This window comes from Kryptolebias marmoratus, linkage group LG7, assembly GCF_001649575.2.
Source record: "Kryptolebias marmoratus isolate JLee-2015 linkage group LG7, ASM164957v2, whole genome shotgun sequence".
NCBI lineage: Eukaryota > Metazoa > Chordata > Actinopteri > Cyprinodontiformes > Rivulidae > Kryptolebias > Kryptolebias marmoratus.
Genome location: NC_051436.1, coordinates 1,697,882 through 1,713,416, shown reverse-complemented (window position 1 = coordinate 1,713,416; position 15,535 = coordinate 1,697,882). Strand labels below are relative to the sequence as shown.

Genomic DNA, 15,535 nt, shown 5'->3' with positions numbered 1-15,535 from the left:
GGTTTGCTAGGTCTGGCTAGTACGCTCTCTGACTATCCAATCAAAGAGTACGAATGTGCTGACGTCACCGTACGCCTGCTAGAGGGCCCTGGTGTAGCCAACTCAATATCTGATTGGTTGAAGAAACAGCTTGGTTGACACTTATTTTATACTACAGGGCCCGCAGAACTGATTGTGAAGGCCTCCAGGCAGATTTCTTTGACCCTGGCAACAAATGATTGCTGAAATGTGATTGGTTGAATGCTTTAATATAAAAATCCATGCCTGGAAACAGCGCAACCAAGGGAAAGGCTATGAAAGGAAGCAGACCGACCATTTGGAATTATTATTGAATAACAAATGTCTGAATAATAATTATTCAAAAAATTATTCAGATAAAAACTTTATCTGAATAATTATTATTATCTGAATAATAATTATTCAGATATTTGTTAGGCCAGCAGAGAAGGCCTTGCAGGCCCTGACGGCCCACCACTGATATTTATATACGGAATAAATATGTAATATAATATGAACCTCATGTTCATGTAATTCACATCAAGATGTCTCATTTAATGACCGACCTGCAGGTGATTCCAGCTTTGAGCTCCTCAGAGATTAAATTCTGTCCTTCAGTTCTAAAAAAAAGTCAAATTTATTTATTTATGACTTTTCATCACTTTTTTTACAGTGGTTTACATCATAAAAACACAAAAACACAGAGTCATCATGAAAACATACAGATTAACATAAAAAACACACTATTTCAGCTAATTCAACTAAAGTCATAAAGGAGGATAAAATGGACTAACCCACCAGAGGCTAATTAAATGATTAACAGAACATCAGACCTCCTGCAGGCTGATCCACATCCAGGATCAGCCTGCAGGCTGCATCAGGCTAAAACTGATTATATTCTGACAACTTTGTTTTTGCACCCGGGCTGTAAACCGGCTCGGGTCGGTGTGTTGTTCTGCAGCAGCAGGAGGTCGGTCCCTGATGGATCTAAAACTGATCCACTGAACCCAGACATCCATCTGGACACATATCGTTAGGACGATCTGTAATCAACTCGTTCAAAATTCTGTGGATTTTTATTCATCAAATCAGTTAAATAAAAAGCTGCACTTCTCAAACTGTGAGTTTAAAACAGAAGACAGACAGTAAAAACTAACAGTGAATGTGATTAAAAGATCACCCTGCTGGTCAAACGGAGTCATTACAGATTTCAGCTTCACTCCTGGAAACCGACAGGGTGGAAGAGTTCAAAGGTCACGCATTCAGCTGCTTGAGAAAATCTGCATTTCTACTAAAAGACAGTGTGAACGTTGAGAGATGAATGACTGATGATGAAATTTGCTCAAGAAGCTGAAACTGAGCTAGAATGAGCTGAAAGAAGCTAAAGTTGAGCTAAAAGTAGAAAAACTACTTAAAAGTAGTGAAAAGCTAAAAGTAGCACAAAAATAGAGCAAGTACACAGAATCAGCTAAAATTGACCAAATGTCCTGAAAAATCTGCACTTTAAAAGGTCTCAAACTCAAACAGGTCACTAAAATAACCACAACAACAACACACTCACACACACATGTTAAGTCTCTCTATCTTTGCAGGGACTTTCCATTGACTTCCATTCATTTCTACACCCTAACTACAGCCTAACCCTGACCCTTACCCTAACCCTAACCATTACCAGTACATACCTAACCCTAAACCAAACCTTAGTCCTAAACCTAACCCCTAATCCAAAAACATCATTTCTCCTCGTGGGGACCAAAGTCTGGTCCCCACGAGGAGCAGTTAGTCTTCACAAGGTAGTATATGTTAGGACAATTGTCCCCACAATGTATCAAATACAAGTACACACACACACACACACACGGTAACTTACACAGCAGCACTTCCTGAAGGTCAATATACATGCAGTCCATCACAAGGTTTTATTTATTTATTTAAGGTTTTATCTAGGTCCAGTTATAGTGTGTGTGTGTGTGTGTAGGGGTGTGTAGGGGTGTGTGTGTTGCACCATCAGCGTCACCTTTCCAACATGTGAGAGATGTTAATGACGCTCCACGGTTTCTATATTTACCCTCCTCCATCCGGACTCTGGCAGAGCCGAGGATTCCTGCGGCACCACCGGACACCTGAGACTGAAATCAGCTGAGGAACTTCAGGACAAACTTTATTTAATCTGCTGACAAAATCTGAAATAAACTTTAAAACAAAACAACGTGTCCAACCGACACCTGAAACTCTTCATCTCTGTGTCACCTGTGTCGTTTAAATGTTGTTTAATACATTTATATTATCCATTCCATGTTAACTTTGTCTGAGTTTGTTTTATTTTATTGTTATTTGTCCTCACAGACTGTGATTCAAAGTTTAACTACATCAGTGTCTAACAGCACCAAATGAGCCGGAGACACAAGCTACCTGTGCTACAGAGTAAGTTATAATAATTAACACTAACCTGCTTCTGTTCAACCTCCACCTGTGAGCAGAGCGGTGGGAGTCGGCTCCTCTAAGCCTGAGGAGGTCATCAGACTTTCAACCAGAAAAAAAGGAAAGTTCCTTCTGGGGGGAGGATCTGCTCCACACAGAGGAGTTCAAGGTTCTGGGAGTCTGGTTGATGAGGAGCTGGAGACAGACAGACGGATGGATGGATGGATGGATGGATGGATGGATGGATGGATGGATGGATGGATGGATGGATGGATGGATGGTTTGTTGGTTGACCAGACAGATGGTTGGATGAATGATGGATGGATAAATGGATGGATGTTCGGTCAGATGGTTGGTTGGTTGGTTGAATGGTTGGATGGATGGTTGGATGAACAGATGGCAGATGGTTGGTTGGCTGATGGATGGATAAATAGATGGATGGTTGGTTGAATGGATGGTTAATTGGACAGAGCAATGGTCGGATGGATGGTTGGACGGACAATCGGTCAGAGGAGTTCAAGTTTCAGGGAGTCATTTTGATGAGTGGAGCTGGAGACAGACCAGACAGATGGACGGATGGTTTGTTGGTTGGTTGACCAGACAGATGGTTGGATGAATGATGGATGGATAAATAGATGGATGGTTAATTGGCTGGCTGGATGGACGATCGGTAAGATGGATGGTTGGATGTTTGGTTGGTTGGATGATAGATAGATGAATATATGGTTGGTTGGTTGGTTGGTTGGTTGGTTGGTTGGCTGATGGATGGTTGGTTGGACAGAGCAATGGTTGGATGGATGGTTGGTTAGTTGGGCAGACCAACGGTTGGATGGATGGTTGGATGGTTGATTGGTTGGATGAATAGATGGATGGTTATTTGGACAGACCAATGGTTGGATGGCTGGTTGGATGAAATACAAAACCTGTGAAAGTTTAAACACGTGTGGAAAAAAGTAAAACCAATAAAAACTGAAGTAGAATTTAGATTTTTTTATTTCCAGAGATGAAAATCAGATTTTAACCATCATCAGTTTGACCGATTTAATCTTTTTAACAACAAATCAAATCAAATCTTTACCAGAGTTACAGAAATGTCATAATTTCTCTTTCCTGCTTCGTCCTGATATCAGTTTGTTTATTGTTTTTAAAACATGTTTTTATTTGTTTTAAACATTTAAATGTTTCCTCCGGGGTTCAAACCTGTAACTTCCCCGGACAAACTCCGATCCAAACGGAGCTTTTTAACTAAAAATAAAACAACGTTTGGCTGAAATCAATTAGAAAAATTAATAAAAACACAGAGAAGGCGTTAAAAGGTTTCGTCTAAAAGCAAAACATGATTTCTTGAACTTGCTGCAGCTAATTTCTCTATATATACAAAATAAATGGATTTAAAGTCTATTTACACGGCTGACAGCTGATGCTACCGTGGCGCTGAAGAATTCGTGAGGCGGTTCTGGATCCTTTCAGAGGGTTTTGGAGTAGCTGAACTCGGGTTCGGGTGGCGCCTCCGGTGCCTACGCCCATCGGCCGCTGGAGGAGAAGCTCCGGCTCAGGCTGTAGATGTTGGTGGAGCTCTGATGTTTCCCCCAGGCTCCCAGGGGGACGATGACGATGGTGGCGTTGTCCTCCGAGCCGTACTGCAGCGCCTGAAACACATTCCAGCTGCTGATCCGGGCCTATTTATAGTCCGCACACATTAATTATTCAGGTCGCATTCTTTAAAACGGGCTAATGGCTTAAACTGAAGATGTGTCATGTTAAACTTTAAGGCAGCCATTTTATTCATTTATGGATGGCATCAAAGACAAAATGTGAAAGGAAACAGATATAAACTGAAATAAAAATCTAACTTTAAATGTTACCCCAGTTACAGGATGGTCTATAAACTAACAGTTCAGATGAACACGTTTTATTGGTAAAAATAAGAGGCTGAGTAGAAAAACAAATAAAGTCATTTCTATTCAGTCTGCAGGTCATTTTACACCAAACCAGGGGTCCTCAACCTGCGGCTCGGGGGCCACATGTGGCTCTTTGTAGCTTTGATCAAAACGAACAGAAATTATTATGATTATTTATATTCACCGCAATAGAAAAGTCTAGTTTTACCAGTTTTTATGTCCAATTTAAAGCAGACACTGTATGTGTCTGAGTCCGAGCTCGTAGCCTCTTAGCTTGTTAGCCTGTTAGCCTGTTAGCTGCTTCGGCTTGAAACAAAGTTTTTCTCTAAAATTCAGAGAAATTTAAACATTTTAGCACATCTGAAGCAAGTTGAGGCCGATGTTCTGAAATTGTCCCAACAGTTTGATGCTGATTGGTGAACCTCTGTCCATCTTTACTTATCTTTGTTTGGAGACATGTTGTTGCCAAAAATTTCAAAAATCTGTTGTTTTTTTTTAAAGAAAATGGTACAATTCCCTAGTTTGAACATTTGATATGCTCTCCATGTTTCATCGTGAAAAACTGGGGTTTATGAGATTTACAAATCACCAAATTCTGTTTTTATTTACATTTAATTTAACGTCTCAACTTTGTCTTTATAGAAGTTTATAGACGGGACTCACAGTTCAGTTTAGATTTTATAAACTTTGTTTTTGTTTTGTCCTGACATGTAAAACCACCAGTAGGTGTCAAAGATTTAATGAGTCGTGTTATTTTGGTTTAAACCTTCAAACTCTGGTTTTGGAGAAGAAATGGCTGCAGGCAGCTGATCTGAACCAATAATAACTCAAAGTCATTCAAATCTGCGTTAAATACGACTCTGTGACAGTTTGTAGTAAAGCTGAACCTGATGAATGGTCTACCTGCTCAGAGATGACCTCTGCAGCCTCAGTGGGGTCGTGGCACTGGTGGATGACATCACAGATCTCCTGGTCGCTCAGCAGGAAGTTAATCCCATCGGAGGTCAAAGCCAGGAAGGAGTCGTTGGCGTGTTGGACCTGCGGAGATGTCGTCACATACAGCTGATTATAACGAAGCAACTGGACCGACGTGTGTAAAGGAGAAGCCAGCCGACTCACAGTGACTCGTTTTGTTTCCGGCTCGGCGATGACACCGCTCGATTTCAGGTGGAAGTCTCCGATGCTGCGCGTCATGGCGAGCCGCCCGTTAACGTTTGCCTGACCGATGCTGTTCCACGACAGGAAGCCACCAAACCTCTGGATCCTGAACACAGAAAGACATCAAGCAGGATGAGTTAGAGTCTGGTCCACATCGGCGGTTCGTGAAGTCCTCTGAGGTCTCAGACAGCGTCTCCCTGGGGACAAATTACTAACAGAGTTCGAGGAGGACGTCCCAAAATGTCTTCAGTTGTTTTTAAGTCTCTCGTGAGGCTGCAGGACTTTTCTCTCATGTAAAAAAAAGTGAGAGAAATGTGACTGATTGGAGACAGGAAAGAGATTAAACTGCAATCAAACTGAGACACACTTAAAGGGACAGTCTGGTCATTTTTTAAGTAATGTTCTGTTTAAAAGTTATTAATGGAGCATGGAGTACTGAGAAACAGGCAAAAGTCTTCATCCAGGCTAGGCTAATGGCTAGCCAAACACGGGGTTCCAATTATTGTATTCCAAGCTTCTGTGACACACCGCTGTGAAACAACACTACTTCCGCTAATATTAAACCTCCACACTTCTGACAGTTTGACTGGAGTTGTTCAGGTGTCCTAACCTGTTTAACATCAGTTAATCCAGGGGGGGCGGGGCTAATCTAACCATTAGTCATGGTGACTGTGGACCATATGAATCATCAACATTATCAGAATGGGTTCAGGAACCAGGGTTCAGAGTCACAAGAAGCGTCAGGGTACGAAGTGTCCGTTCTCCCAACAGTGAACTACGTTTTGGCAGCACCAGCTGAATATAAGATGCTTTACATGAAAAATGTGGATTACTGCCTTAAATCTGTGACGTCAGCTCAGAAGGTTGTTGTTACACAACAGCTAGTCTTCAGTAAAGTTTATACAGAGGTTTAAATTACAAAGAATAAAGCCTAACAGCTGCTGCTACTGACACCAAAGGACATTTAGAGACAATTTATGTCTGAACATTTGAGTTTGAGTGACGTGCGCAGCTAAACGTCGGCTGTTACATAACACCAGCTGCTTTTAGCCGAAGGGAATCCCAAAGCTCTCAACCTGCAGCTCTGCTCTTATTTCAGCTTCTGGCTGAAGCTGATGAATGTTTGCCTCCAGTCTATTTATACCCGACGACCCGATCGGCTGTTGGGAAAGCCGAACCCTGCTGGTCCAGCCTTTCATCTGCTCGGCTCGCTCTGAAGCTTCAGTTCCTCACAGGAGCCAAATCAGCCAACAAAGGACCTGCAAACTGTGGACCTTAGCGTGACTTCAAACCCAGTTTATTCCAGCTGTTTCAGCTGAGGAACTATGCTAACCTGGTTTTAAATGTGATGATTCTCCTCCTGACTGTGAATCAGACAGAATAAAGTCAGAATCTTGGAGCGACACCAAGATGTTCACGAGTTTATAACACCTGTAATGTTTATGTTGCTCCTTTACTGATATTTTTGGGATGAAAAGATGTAAAGTGTCCATTTGACTGGCGTACCGCTGTCTCTCGTCTTTGCGGTCCGGCGTGTGGTCTTTCGTCAGCATGTTGGCTTGTCCCTTCCTGCACAGCAGCGCCCGACTGTCGCCGACGCTGCCGACCACCAGCTCCACGCCGTCGCGCAGCAACGCAACCGTCGCCGTGGTTCCCGCCGTCAGAAAGGAGGCTGTGGAGAACGAGAGGCAAAAACTGAATGCTGCAAAAGTCAACGCAGCATTAAAATTATTACCAATGCTTGTATTAACCCCTGTAAGTGCGTGTGTTGTTGTTAGCAAAATATCTCATTAACCACGGAAAGATGAAGTAATCACTGGCTGAACATCTACGACTAATTAACCTTTGGAGTCAACCCGATTCAAGATGGCCGCCACAGAAATGGCCCTATTATTTAACTGTTAGACCGCTCCTCTCTTGTACCGTTGTTGAAGTAGCTCAGGTGTGTGTGGAGAGCCTTTTCAACATCTAAAAAGGCTTTCTGGAGAACTGTTTCCAGATCGCTGTCCTCCTCCAGAGCGTCTCTGGAACAAAACGTTCAGAGGTTTGTAAAAATGGCGTCAAGCGTCCTTCAGCGTTAGATCTGACCGTAACGCCTTCATCCAACCTGATGAATTTCTCCATGAACGTGCAGCAGTAGTCGGCGGCGTGAGGGCCTCCGTGGCCATCGAACACGGCGAAGTACAGCAGGTTGTCATGGATACGGGCGATGCGGAGGCGGTCCTCGTTCTGCTTCCTGAGACCCAAAACCGACGCGCTGCCGACCCGAGACAGACTGACCTGAGAGGAAGACACACCTGTTGACCTTCATCTGCTGGAGTTATGTGGATTTATGGGAGGGTCTGTCTTTATTTTACCTGTGGAATGGGTTTTCCATATTTGATACTGGACGGCAGCAGGATTGGTTCTTCTATCCGGTTGTCCCAAATCCCAAACGAGTCCCAGGTCACCGGTTGGCCGCTGCCGTCACTGTCGAACCTGACCGACCCGCTGGCCCGCCGCACGCCCGCCGTCCCTAACAAGGCCCCTCCCACCTGCGAGACGGTCATCAGGTAAACACACGCTGTGTAAAAACCTGCTGAAAGTGTCCCGATGTCCCGTATCTGTCCTTAAGAGACACACATGGAGAGCAGGAGACAGGCTGACCTGCCCAGATGGCGTGGAGGTTTCCGGTGAGCATCGTACAGCTGAGAAGGTCTGTCTGGCGATGGAGGCGCGCCCACATCGAAGGAGGTTAATCAGGACTGGAGACGACATGGCTGACTGTCATGAACAGCTGCAGAGGTCTTAAAGAAGATGGAAGACCTGGCCAGGTTGGAGTTTTCTGACATTACGGACAAAAAAATAAAATGATTTCTTAAAAGACTAATGTGTTTCCATCATTACCACAATGGTCTCTTAGATTAAAGCGTCAAACCTGAGGTCCAACCAGGATCCCTTCAGATGAAACTTTGGTATCTACTATTTACGAGTTAAATTACAAGACCGCAAATCATCACAAGCTGAACTGTAAGGCAGAGCTGGAAGCAGACACAGCCAAAAAGACGAGTGGCACAAGCAAATAAAGATCCGGACTCGAAATGGAAACAAAACAGCTGCGGAAAATATTCTGAGGACCCCTTTGGAAAGTGGACCAGTCGTACCTGCTGGCTGCAAAAGGTGCAAACAGATTAATTAACAGATTAATCTTACGTTTGTCTCCGGTTGTTGTGGGGCAGAAGAAGAGAAGATTGGTTTTTAGATTAGAGTTAGTTCAAGTAGACTGGTGCTGTTTGGAGAGTTTAGTGTTTTCTGAAGTATTAGATGTCAGAAAAGGTCTGAGAACCACTGATTTAGACAATATGGAGGTCTGCTCCTTAGATGAAGTGGAGGCAGAGGACTAAAGGCTTAAAATGAGTATAAATCAGGTTAGGACATTAACATGGATGGCATGTCTCTGGGTCCATTACTCCTCTTGTACAAGTGTGTGATCTACAAATAGGCCTGCCTCTTCACGACTTCCTTTCCTAAAGCAGGTCAGGTTCTATAAATACTCCGTCTGATCAGGAACACCCCCAGAACATAAATACAAAAACATTAACTGAACCGTTTCATTAAAAACCATCACATACAGCATCTACTGTGAAACTGTCCCCTTCGACCCATTCCTCACGTCATGGACTCTACGTTTTACGACACGGTCAGTGTTTGTAATGGATCCCACCAGCTGAAGCTCAGCTGCCTGGAAGGTTTGTGAGTTTTATGACCTTCAGCTGACTTCAGACCCACGGACACAACAAAAACACGTGACCACCACGAGTATCCAGGAGCACCCAGTCCAGAAATCACACACATTTAAAACAACACACTGCTGTTTTATTTTTCCATTAATATGCATATTATTTTATCTCAAACCATTAAAACAAAAGGTCTGAAAATGTTAATTAAAGCTTTTTTATACAAACTCTACCCTCTGAAATATTCCATTTAAACTTCTACAAAATACAAAAAACAACATATTCTTCCATTAAATAAACCAAAATATCATTATAATTTGACTTAAACACTATATTAGATAAAGAAATAAATTTTATGTGAAAAATACTGAACTTTTACATGATTTGACTTCACCTTATCAATGGCAAAATCACACAGCAGACAGCAGAAGCTGCTTCGGTAGCATTAGCAGGTTAAAAACTACAGAAATCTCAGCAAAAATATAAAAAACTAACACTATTTTACAATTTCAAACAGAATAATTTAATTTAATTAACAGTAGAAATGAAATTATTGATCAAACATCATAAAAATAAAAAACAGAAGAAATTGAACAAACAGCATCATGCTAAAGGGTTTCAAAGTCAGTGATCGGCTGATTTTTTTATTTAAAAAAACAATTTTTTAACATTATTTTCTTTAGTTTGTGTTTTGAATAAAATTAAAAAGTTTTCTGATCAACTGAGTGAAAACAGAAACATCTAAATGGCGGCTTTTTGAAAGAAACTCACGTTTTTCTGTGGCTATTTTCCCGCCTGTTGTGGTTTCCTTGGCAACAGGTGTCCAGGCCTCCAGCAGCGGCCTCGAGCCGTTCAGTCGCGCTCGCGCTGTGGCTGTTGAGTCCAGGGGGCAGTTTAAAACGGAGCCGCAGCCGACCAATCAGAGCGCGGCAAGGCCGGTGACGTCAGCACAGACCCGGAGGTGTAGAGGCAGATCTGGTTCCCCTGCCAAGAAGGGTCTGAATTCCACTTCCTGCTTAGTTTTTACTTTAAATAATTATAAAAATAAAACAAACTGAGCGGGCTTTATTTAAAGTAAAGGTTAGAGGATTTTAATGTGTAAATTAGGTAAACTTTATGATTGGACGGTTCAAACAACATTTACTTATTTGTAACTTATTTGATTTAATTTTCTTCTTTTTGTCATTAAAATAACCAAAATAAATCAATGCAACTGACAACTAAACATTTTTAAAAAGATTATATAACAATGAAAATAACTTCAGAGGTTATCAGGGATGTTTCCACATCTGGACCAACTGAATAAAACACGACAGCCTCTGTTGTGAACACGAGCGTGACTTTAATGTTTCTGAATTATTCAAATAAAAAATCCATCAACAGCTCCTACAGGAGGAGGAGGAGGAGGAAATAAAGAAGTAGGACAGAGTTCCCCACCGAGGGGGAAATAAACAGAAAAACAAACCAGAAGTGTTTCTAAATGTTAGTAAACATGTTTCTCATTTTAAAAGAAGTTTATATTAATGAGAAACAACAAAAACACTCAAAGAAAGGAGAAGAAGAGCGAGTTAATGAGAAAATACAGAAGAAGAAATCACAACATGCAAAGGAAGAAAGAGATGAAAAAGGAAACAAGAAAAATAATTTTAAAAAAAGGAAGAAAGAACAGAAATACATGAAAAACTAAAGGAAGAGAAAGGAAAGGATTTAGGAAACAGTCCTCGCTCTGAGTCGAGGTTTTCAGGGCTCACGTGTTTCGTGTTTTGTGCAGCGTTTTATAAAACAGAAAGTGAATCAAATATTTAGCAGCTCCAGCTGCCGTCACCTCAGCTCCACATCAACACCCAACAACCTGCAGAAACATACTCAGACTGGACTGAAACTGACAGAAAAATCTGCTAAAATCATTAAAAAAAGACCGTCAGAAAGTCTGGAGATCTGCTGATATCACTGACAGATGTCAGGATGTCTGCATGAACACCAAAGAGTCAACTTAGAGCTTTAACTAAACTGTGGACAACATTTTACTTAGTTTAACTACAAATGCTGTTAAAAATGACACTAACAGTGTCCTGCGGATAATTTAAGGTCGTCTCTGAGGGACAGGAAGTCTCCGGCTCAGTCTGAAACAGTGGACGTCTTTACACAGCAACCCAGAAACCTTCCCCGTCTCTTCTTGTCCGCCCTGAAGCTGCTGTTGGAGCAGATGGACTTCCTCAGAGTCTGGATTTGGTTGTCCTGCTCACGGATCTTGGACTCCAGGTGGGACTGGATGGCCTTTCCCAGGGACTCCAGGTCTACGGAGGCGCCGTACACCTCCCACGTCATCCCCTGCTCGTCCCACACCACCTCCTGAGGCTTTTCCACCTTTACTTTGAACCTCCTGTCTTCCTTCCTCCCATGCTGCCTCTTTTCCCCATTTTCACAGATGGTCTCCACGTCCATATCGCCGTTCTGAGTGAGCTCTGATAAGGGGGCGGGGCTTTTCTGGAAGCTGATCGCAGGTAAACACTCGGGGAGGGAACCCTCCTTGTTGGGGACGGCGATGGGAGGAGGTCTTTGGTGACTCAGTTCCATGTTGATCTCCCAGATGTGTTTGAGGGGTGTCAGGCTGCTCAGGGATGACTGACAGCTGGGGGAACCAATCAGAGAGGAGCTGGGATCTCCCCAGTGAAGGCTGGGGCTTGTGGAGGCCGAGCGTTCGACCACTTCCACCTCCACCTGAACGCCCACGTCCCTCTGCTCCCCTGAGCCAGGACGGATCCTCTCAAACAGCTCCATCCTGGAGGTCGAGGAACGAGTGGATGAAGGAGGAAGGCGACAGAAAGGTGATGAAGTCTTCCTCAGGCCATTCCTCTGATTTCTCCCCACCTGCTTCTCCTTCTTCTCTCGGTTTGCTCCCAACACTGGGATGATATTTGCCTCTCCCAGGTGACCCGGTTTGCTCAGGCGGGTGCCTGATTTCCTCCCGTTAGCTCCCGGCAAACACCCATCATCATCAGCCGCGGTCCGGGGGGATTCCTCCAGCCCTCCTGCAGATCCAGTTTTCCTCTCGGTCGGTTGAAAATGTTCCTTTTCAGAGTCGTCGGCTGGTTTTGTGTTTGTTTTGGTGATGGAATCAAAGGTGAGACCCCGAGTCAGACCGGTGTTATGGCTCGAACTGCTTGGGCTTGTTTTTATACCGATAGAAACTGTGGACAGCTGTGGGGACCCTTCCATCTTTTCTGAGGTCACTATAGGTTTAGTTTTATGGCTGGAAGAGGCCGAAGGAGCCAGGAAGCCTGAAAAAACACCAGGAAGTAAAAACAATTCATCTGTAAGTAACTCTAAACAGAACTTTAACCTAAATTTATGCAGTTTTTTTATTATACATCTAATATTTCCTTTAAATTAATCATTGTTTTCATCTTTTTTAAACAAATAAAACAAAACTTTAGCTTCAAAAGAATGAAAAAGTCAAAAGCTTGCTTTAGAACAGGAGTTTGGTTCTTTTAAGGTGGTATTTCTATAAAACTAAATGTCCTCTCACTGTATCAGTCTATAAACAGACGCTGTAGAAGAGATTCAGGTTATAAAACTGCTTTCACTGAAAACAAAAATCCTCTGAACTCATATCTGACCAAAGATGTCACAAATGGAAATGATCGACTGGTCCAAACAGGACATGACGGTCTTTACCTGAGGAAGAACTGGGACTCCGCTGGTCCTTCCTGTTTGGATCGGCTGAACTGGAACCAAGACTTTTCCCAGGATTGGATCCAGAACTTTGATTGGACACCAGAGGCAGCATCGAATCTTCCAGAGCTGAGCTGGAAGGAGATCGAACTGGTCCAGAACTGGAATAATCTGCTGGAGGTTTAGAGTCTAAACTGAATTTAGCACTAGAACCTGCAGTCCTAAGGTGTTCTCTGGACATGGGGGTCAGGGAAACGGATCCAGGAATGTTTGTACTGAAACCAGAAGCCTGCAGGGTAGAAGTGGCACCAAACTTAGAACCAGAGCTGACACAAACCTCAGAACTGGTGTGGGAATTAAAACCAACTTTAGGGTTTTGATTTTGATTGTTTGATAACTCAGAATCTCTTTGGGGGTTGTTTACTTTAGGTTCTCCAGCAGTTTTAGAGTCCAGATCATCTCTGGAACCCGTCTTAGGCTTCGAGTTTGGACTGGCTTTGGAACTGCAGCCAGTTTTAGAATCTAAACTGTCCTTTGAACCCAAACTGCTCCTTGAATCCAGGGTATCTCTGGACCCAGTGGGAGATTTGAAGTTGGTTCTGGATTTGGAATCAAGACTGTCCCTGGACACTGATGTTGTTTTGGAGCTTGAACTGGGTTTGGTACCAAGTCTGGATCCAGGACCATCACTCGGATCCTTACCATGGAGTTTTTCATCAGTCCGTGATGCGTTCTTGTTTTTGGTCCTGGTGGGTTTTCTTTGCGTGAACGCTTTAGGACCAGGAGAGGTCTCTGGACAGGTTGTAGGACTGAAAAGGACCGACCCGGTTCCCTGACTGTCGGAGCTTCTTTGACGTGGGCAGGATGTCTCAGAACCTTGAGCTCGTAGGTCTTGTCCTAGTTTTTGGTTTGAATTTGCAGCCAAACTCTCTGGATCAGTCTTTTTGGTTCTGGTTACCATCGTTGGGGTCCGGTTCATTGGTTGTGAATTCACGGTGTCTCCTTTCTGCTGGTGGACTTTGGGGCTTGTAGGCAGGTGCAGGACTTGTGTTGGTGGCGTCTGAAGGCAGATCTCGTTTCCATCGTCTCGTTTCTGCAGGTTCTGCGTCTCGTTTGCAGACTTTGTTGACGCTCCAGTTGTCAGTACAGGCTGTGGTTTCTCAGATTCCACCCGAAGAAGTCCAGTTTTGTTTCTTCCTGTAGATCCAGGTCTTGTTAGCCTCAGGCTGTTTGGTTTTGGACTCGGTGCCGGTGTTCGTGTCTTGGGGCTGAACGCTGGGAGATGTTTGGTGTTTGTAGATCTCAGCCGTTGCTCGTCTCCGCCGTTCACCGCCGTCTCTGCGGTTCTGGCTGGTTTCACTCCTGTTTTCCCAGCACCTTTGTTTCTGTCGTCCTTCTTGTTTGCCGCTCGGGGCTTTGAGAACTCGACGGCAGAGCGTGGATTATTCGCCAAAGCCAGGTTGAGGTTAAAGTTAGGCTCCGCCCCCCAGTTAGTGTTGGAGTCCATGTTTTCAGGGCTGTCTTGGAGCTCCGCCTCCCCTGGAACGTTGCATTCCAGTCGGACGTCATCTTTTCTACGCTCGGTTGCCATGGTAACTTCAATTCGTTCGTTGACTTGACCTGCTGAAGATCTTCACCTGATTGGACAGATGGAGGCAGAATTAGTTAAGACAGGACGATGTCTAGTTTTCACATGAATCAGTCCTTAAGAGCATGCACCAACGAAGAAGTTAGCCTTTATTTGTTCGTTTTGTCCCTGACTGGTGGTGAAGACACTCCATGGCTCCATGACGCTGAGGATCATTTCTCAGATTACACCGCAGAGTTCGACCTGACTGTGGCTTAGAGGAGCGTTCTGTGCACCTATGCATCAAATATCCATCACAGGAACCAGAAAACGTTTCATTATTGATTCACTGACTCCAGTAATGACACCGCTGTAATAAAGCAAAGACCATCCGGGTCACAATCAGTTTTTAGGATCTGAATGTTGTGAAAATGAGCCAATCTTCAGCGAAGGAAGTCAGAAAGTTTCCCAAAGGTCACAAGCAGCAGAGAATATATTTTTTATCAGCAGAGATTCTAATCTGGTGAATGTTTTTTGTAAAAATATCTCATTTTTAGCCTCACAGCTGCAGTTCTGGTAAAGTTTTATTTTCTTTTTAGGTTTTCCATCTGAACGTTTGTGATGCTGTAAGTGAACTCACAGGAAAATCAGAGATTAAATGTTTATAAAACTGCAACAGAAGAAATAAAAGACCGTATCTCACCTCCTTCAGGGTTTAGCAGCAGATATTTGTTCCTGTTCGGACCCTCGGACCTCAGCAGTGGTGGACAGAGACGGAGGTTGAGGGTTGAAATCCTGTCAGATCTCCTGCAGCTCCGTCCTCCTCGACGCTCAGAGAAACATCAGCGAATAAATTATTTTGAGGCAGGGAGCGACTTTCTCTCCTCTCCTCCTTTGTTTCCACCTTCTTCTGTTTTTCCCCCTGAGGTTGAAGAATGTTTAGAAACCAGGATGGACCTGTCTCACCTGGATGTCTGCATGCTGACATTTTCAGGGTGAAGCTCAGGGGCCCCGTGGCGCTTCGGGCCCCTGTTGGCCCTAAAATATCACCTAAAAATAAGCATCTTTGAGCCGTAATGTGACTTCTTCTTTTGTTTTGG

General features: G+C 43.6%; 2 protein-coding genes and 1 long non-coding RNA gene across 4 annotated transcripts in view; 1 reads left to right on the top strand and 2 right to left on the bottom strand.

Annotated features, from left to right (window-relative positions):
- LOC108251602 overlaps positions 1 to 2,724 on the bottom strand; it is a 4,053-nt gene extending 1,329 nt beyond the window's left edge. Inside the window, exons 1-2 of the long non-coding RNA XR_001809363.3 lie at positions 1,868 to 2,724; positions 564 to 617 (exon numbers count right to left, since the gene is read on the bottom strand). This is a non-coding gene — a long non-coding RNA (uncharacterized LOC108251602). The remainder of the gene's footprint in view (positions 1 to 563; positions 618 to 1,867) is intronic.
- LOC108249740 (tripartite motif-containing protein 16-like) overlaps positions 1 to 15,535 on the top strand; it is a 139,996-nt gene that overhangs the window by 79,036 nt on the left and 45,425 nt on the right. The window lies entirely within an intron of this gene.
- Positions 3,394 to 10,098, bottom strand: LOC108251600 (protein phosphatase 1K, mitochondrial). Of its 2 annotated transcripts, none has more exons than XM_037976484.1 (9): positions 9,965 to 10,098; positions 8,124 to 8,301; positions 7,835 to 8,011; positions 7,585 to 7,757; positions 7,377 to 7,501; positions 6,984 to 7,149; positions 5,439 to 5,583; positions 5,223 to 5,357; positions 3,394 to 4,067 (listed from the first exon to the last, which is right to left on the bottom strand). In XM_037976484.1, the coding sequence occupies exons 2-9, from the start codon at positions 8,232 to 8,234 to the stop codon at positions 3,936 to 3,938; spliced, it is 1,164 nt and encodes a 387-aa protein (XP_037832412.1). In that variant the 5' UTR covers positions 8,235 to 8,301; positions 9,965 to 10,098; the 3' UTR covers positions 3,394 to 3,935. The 2 variants fall into 2 exon arrangements, with proteins under 2 accessions (XP_037832412.1, XP_017297440.1); XM_017441951.3 differs by having other exon boundaries at positions 7,401 to 7,501.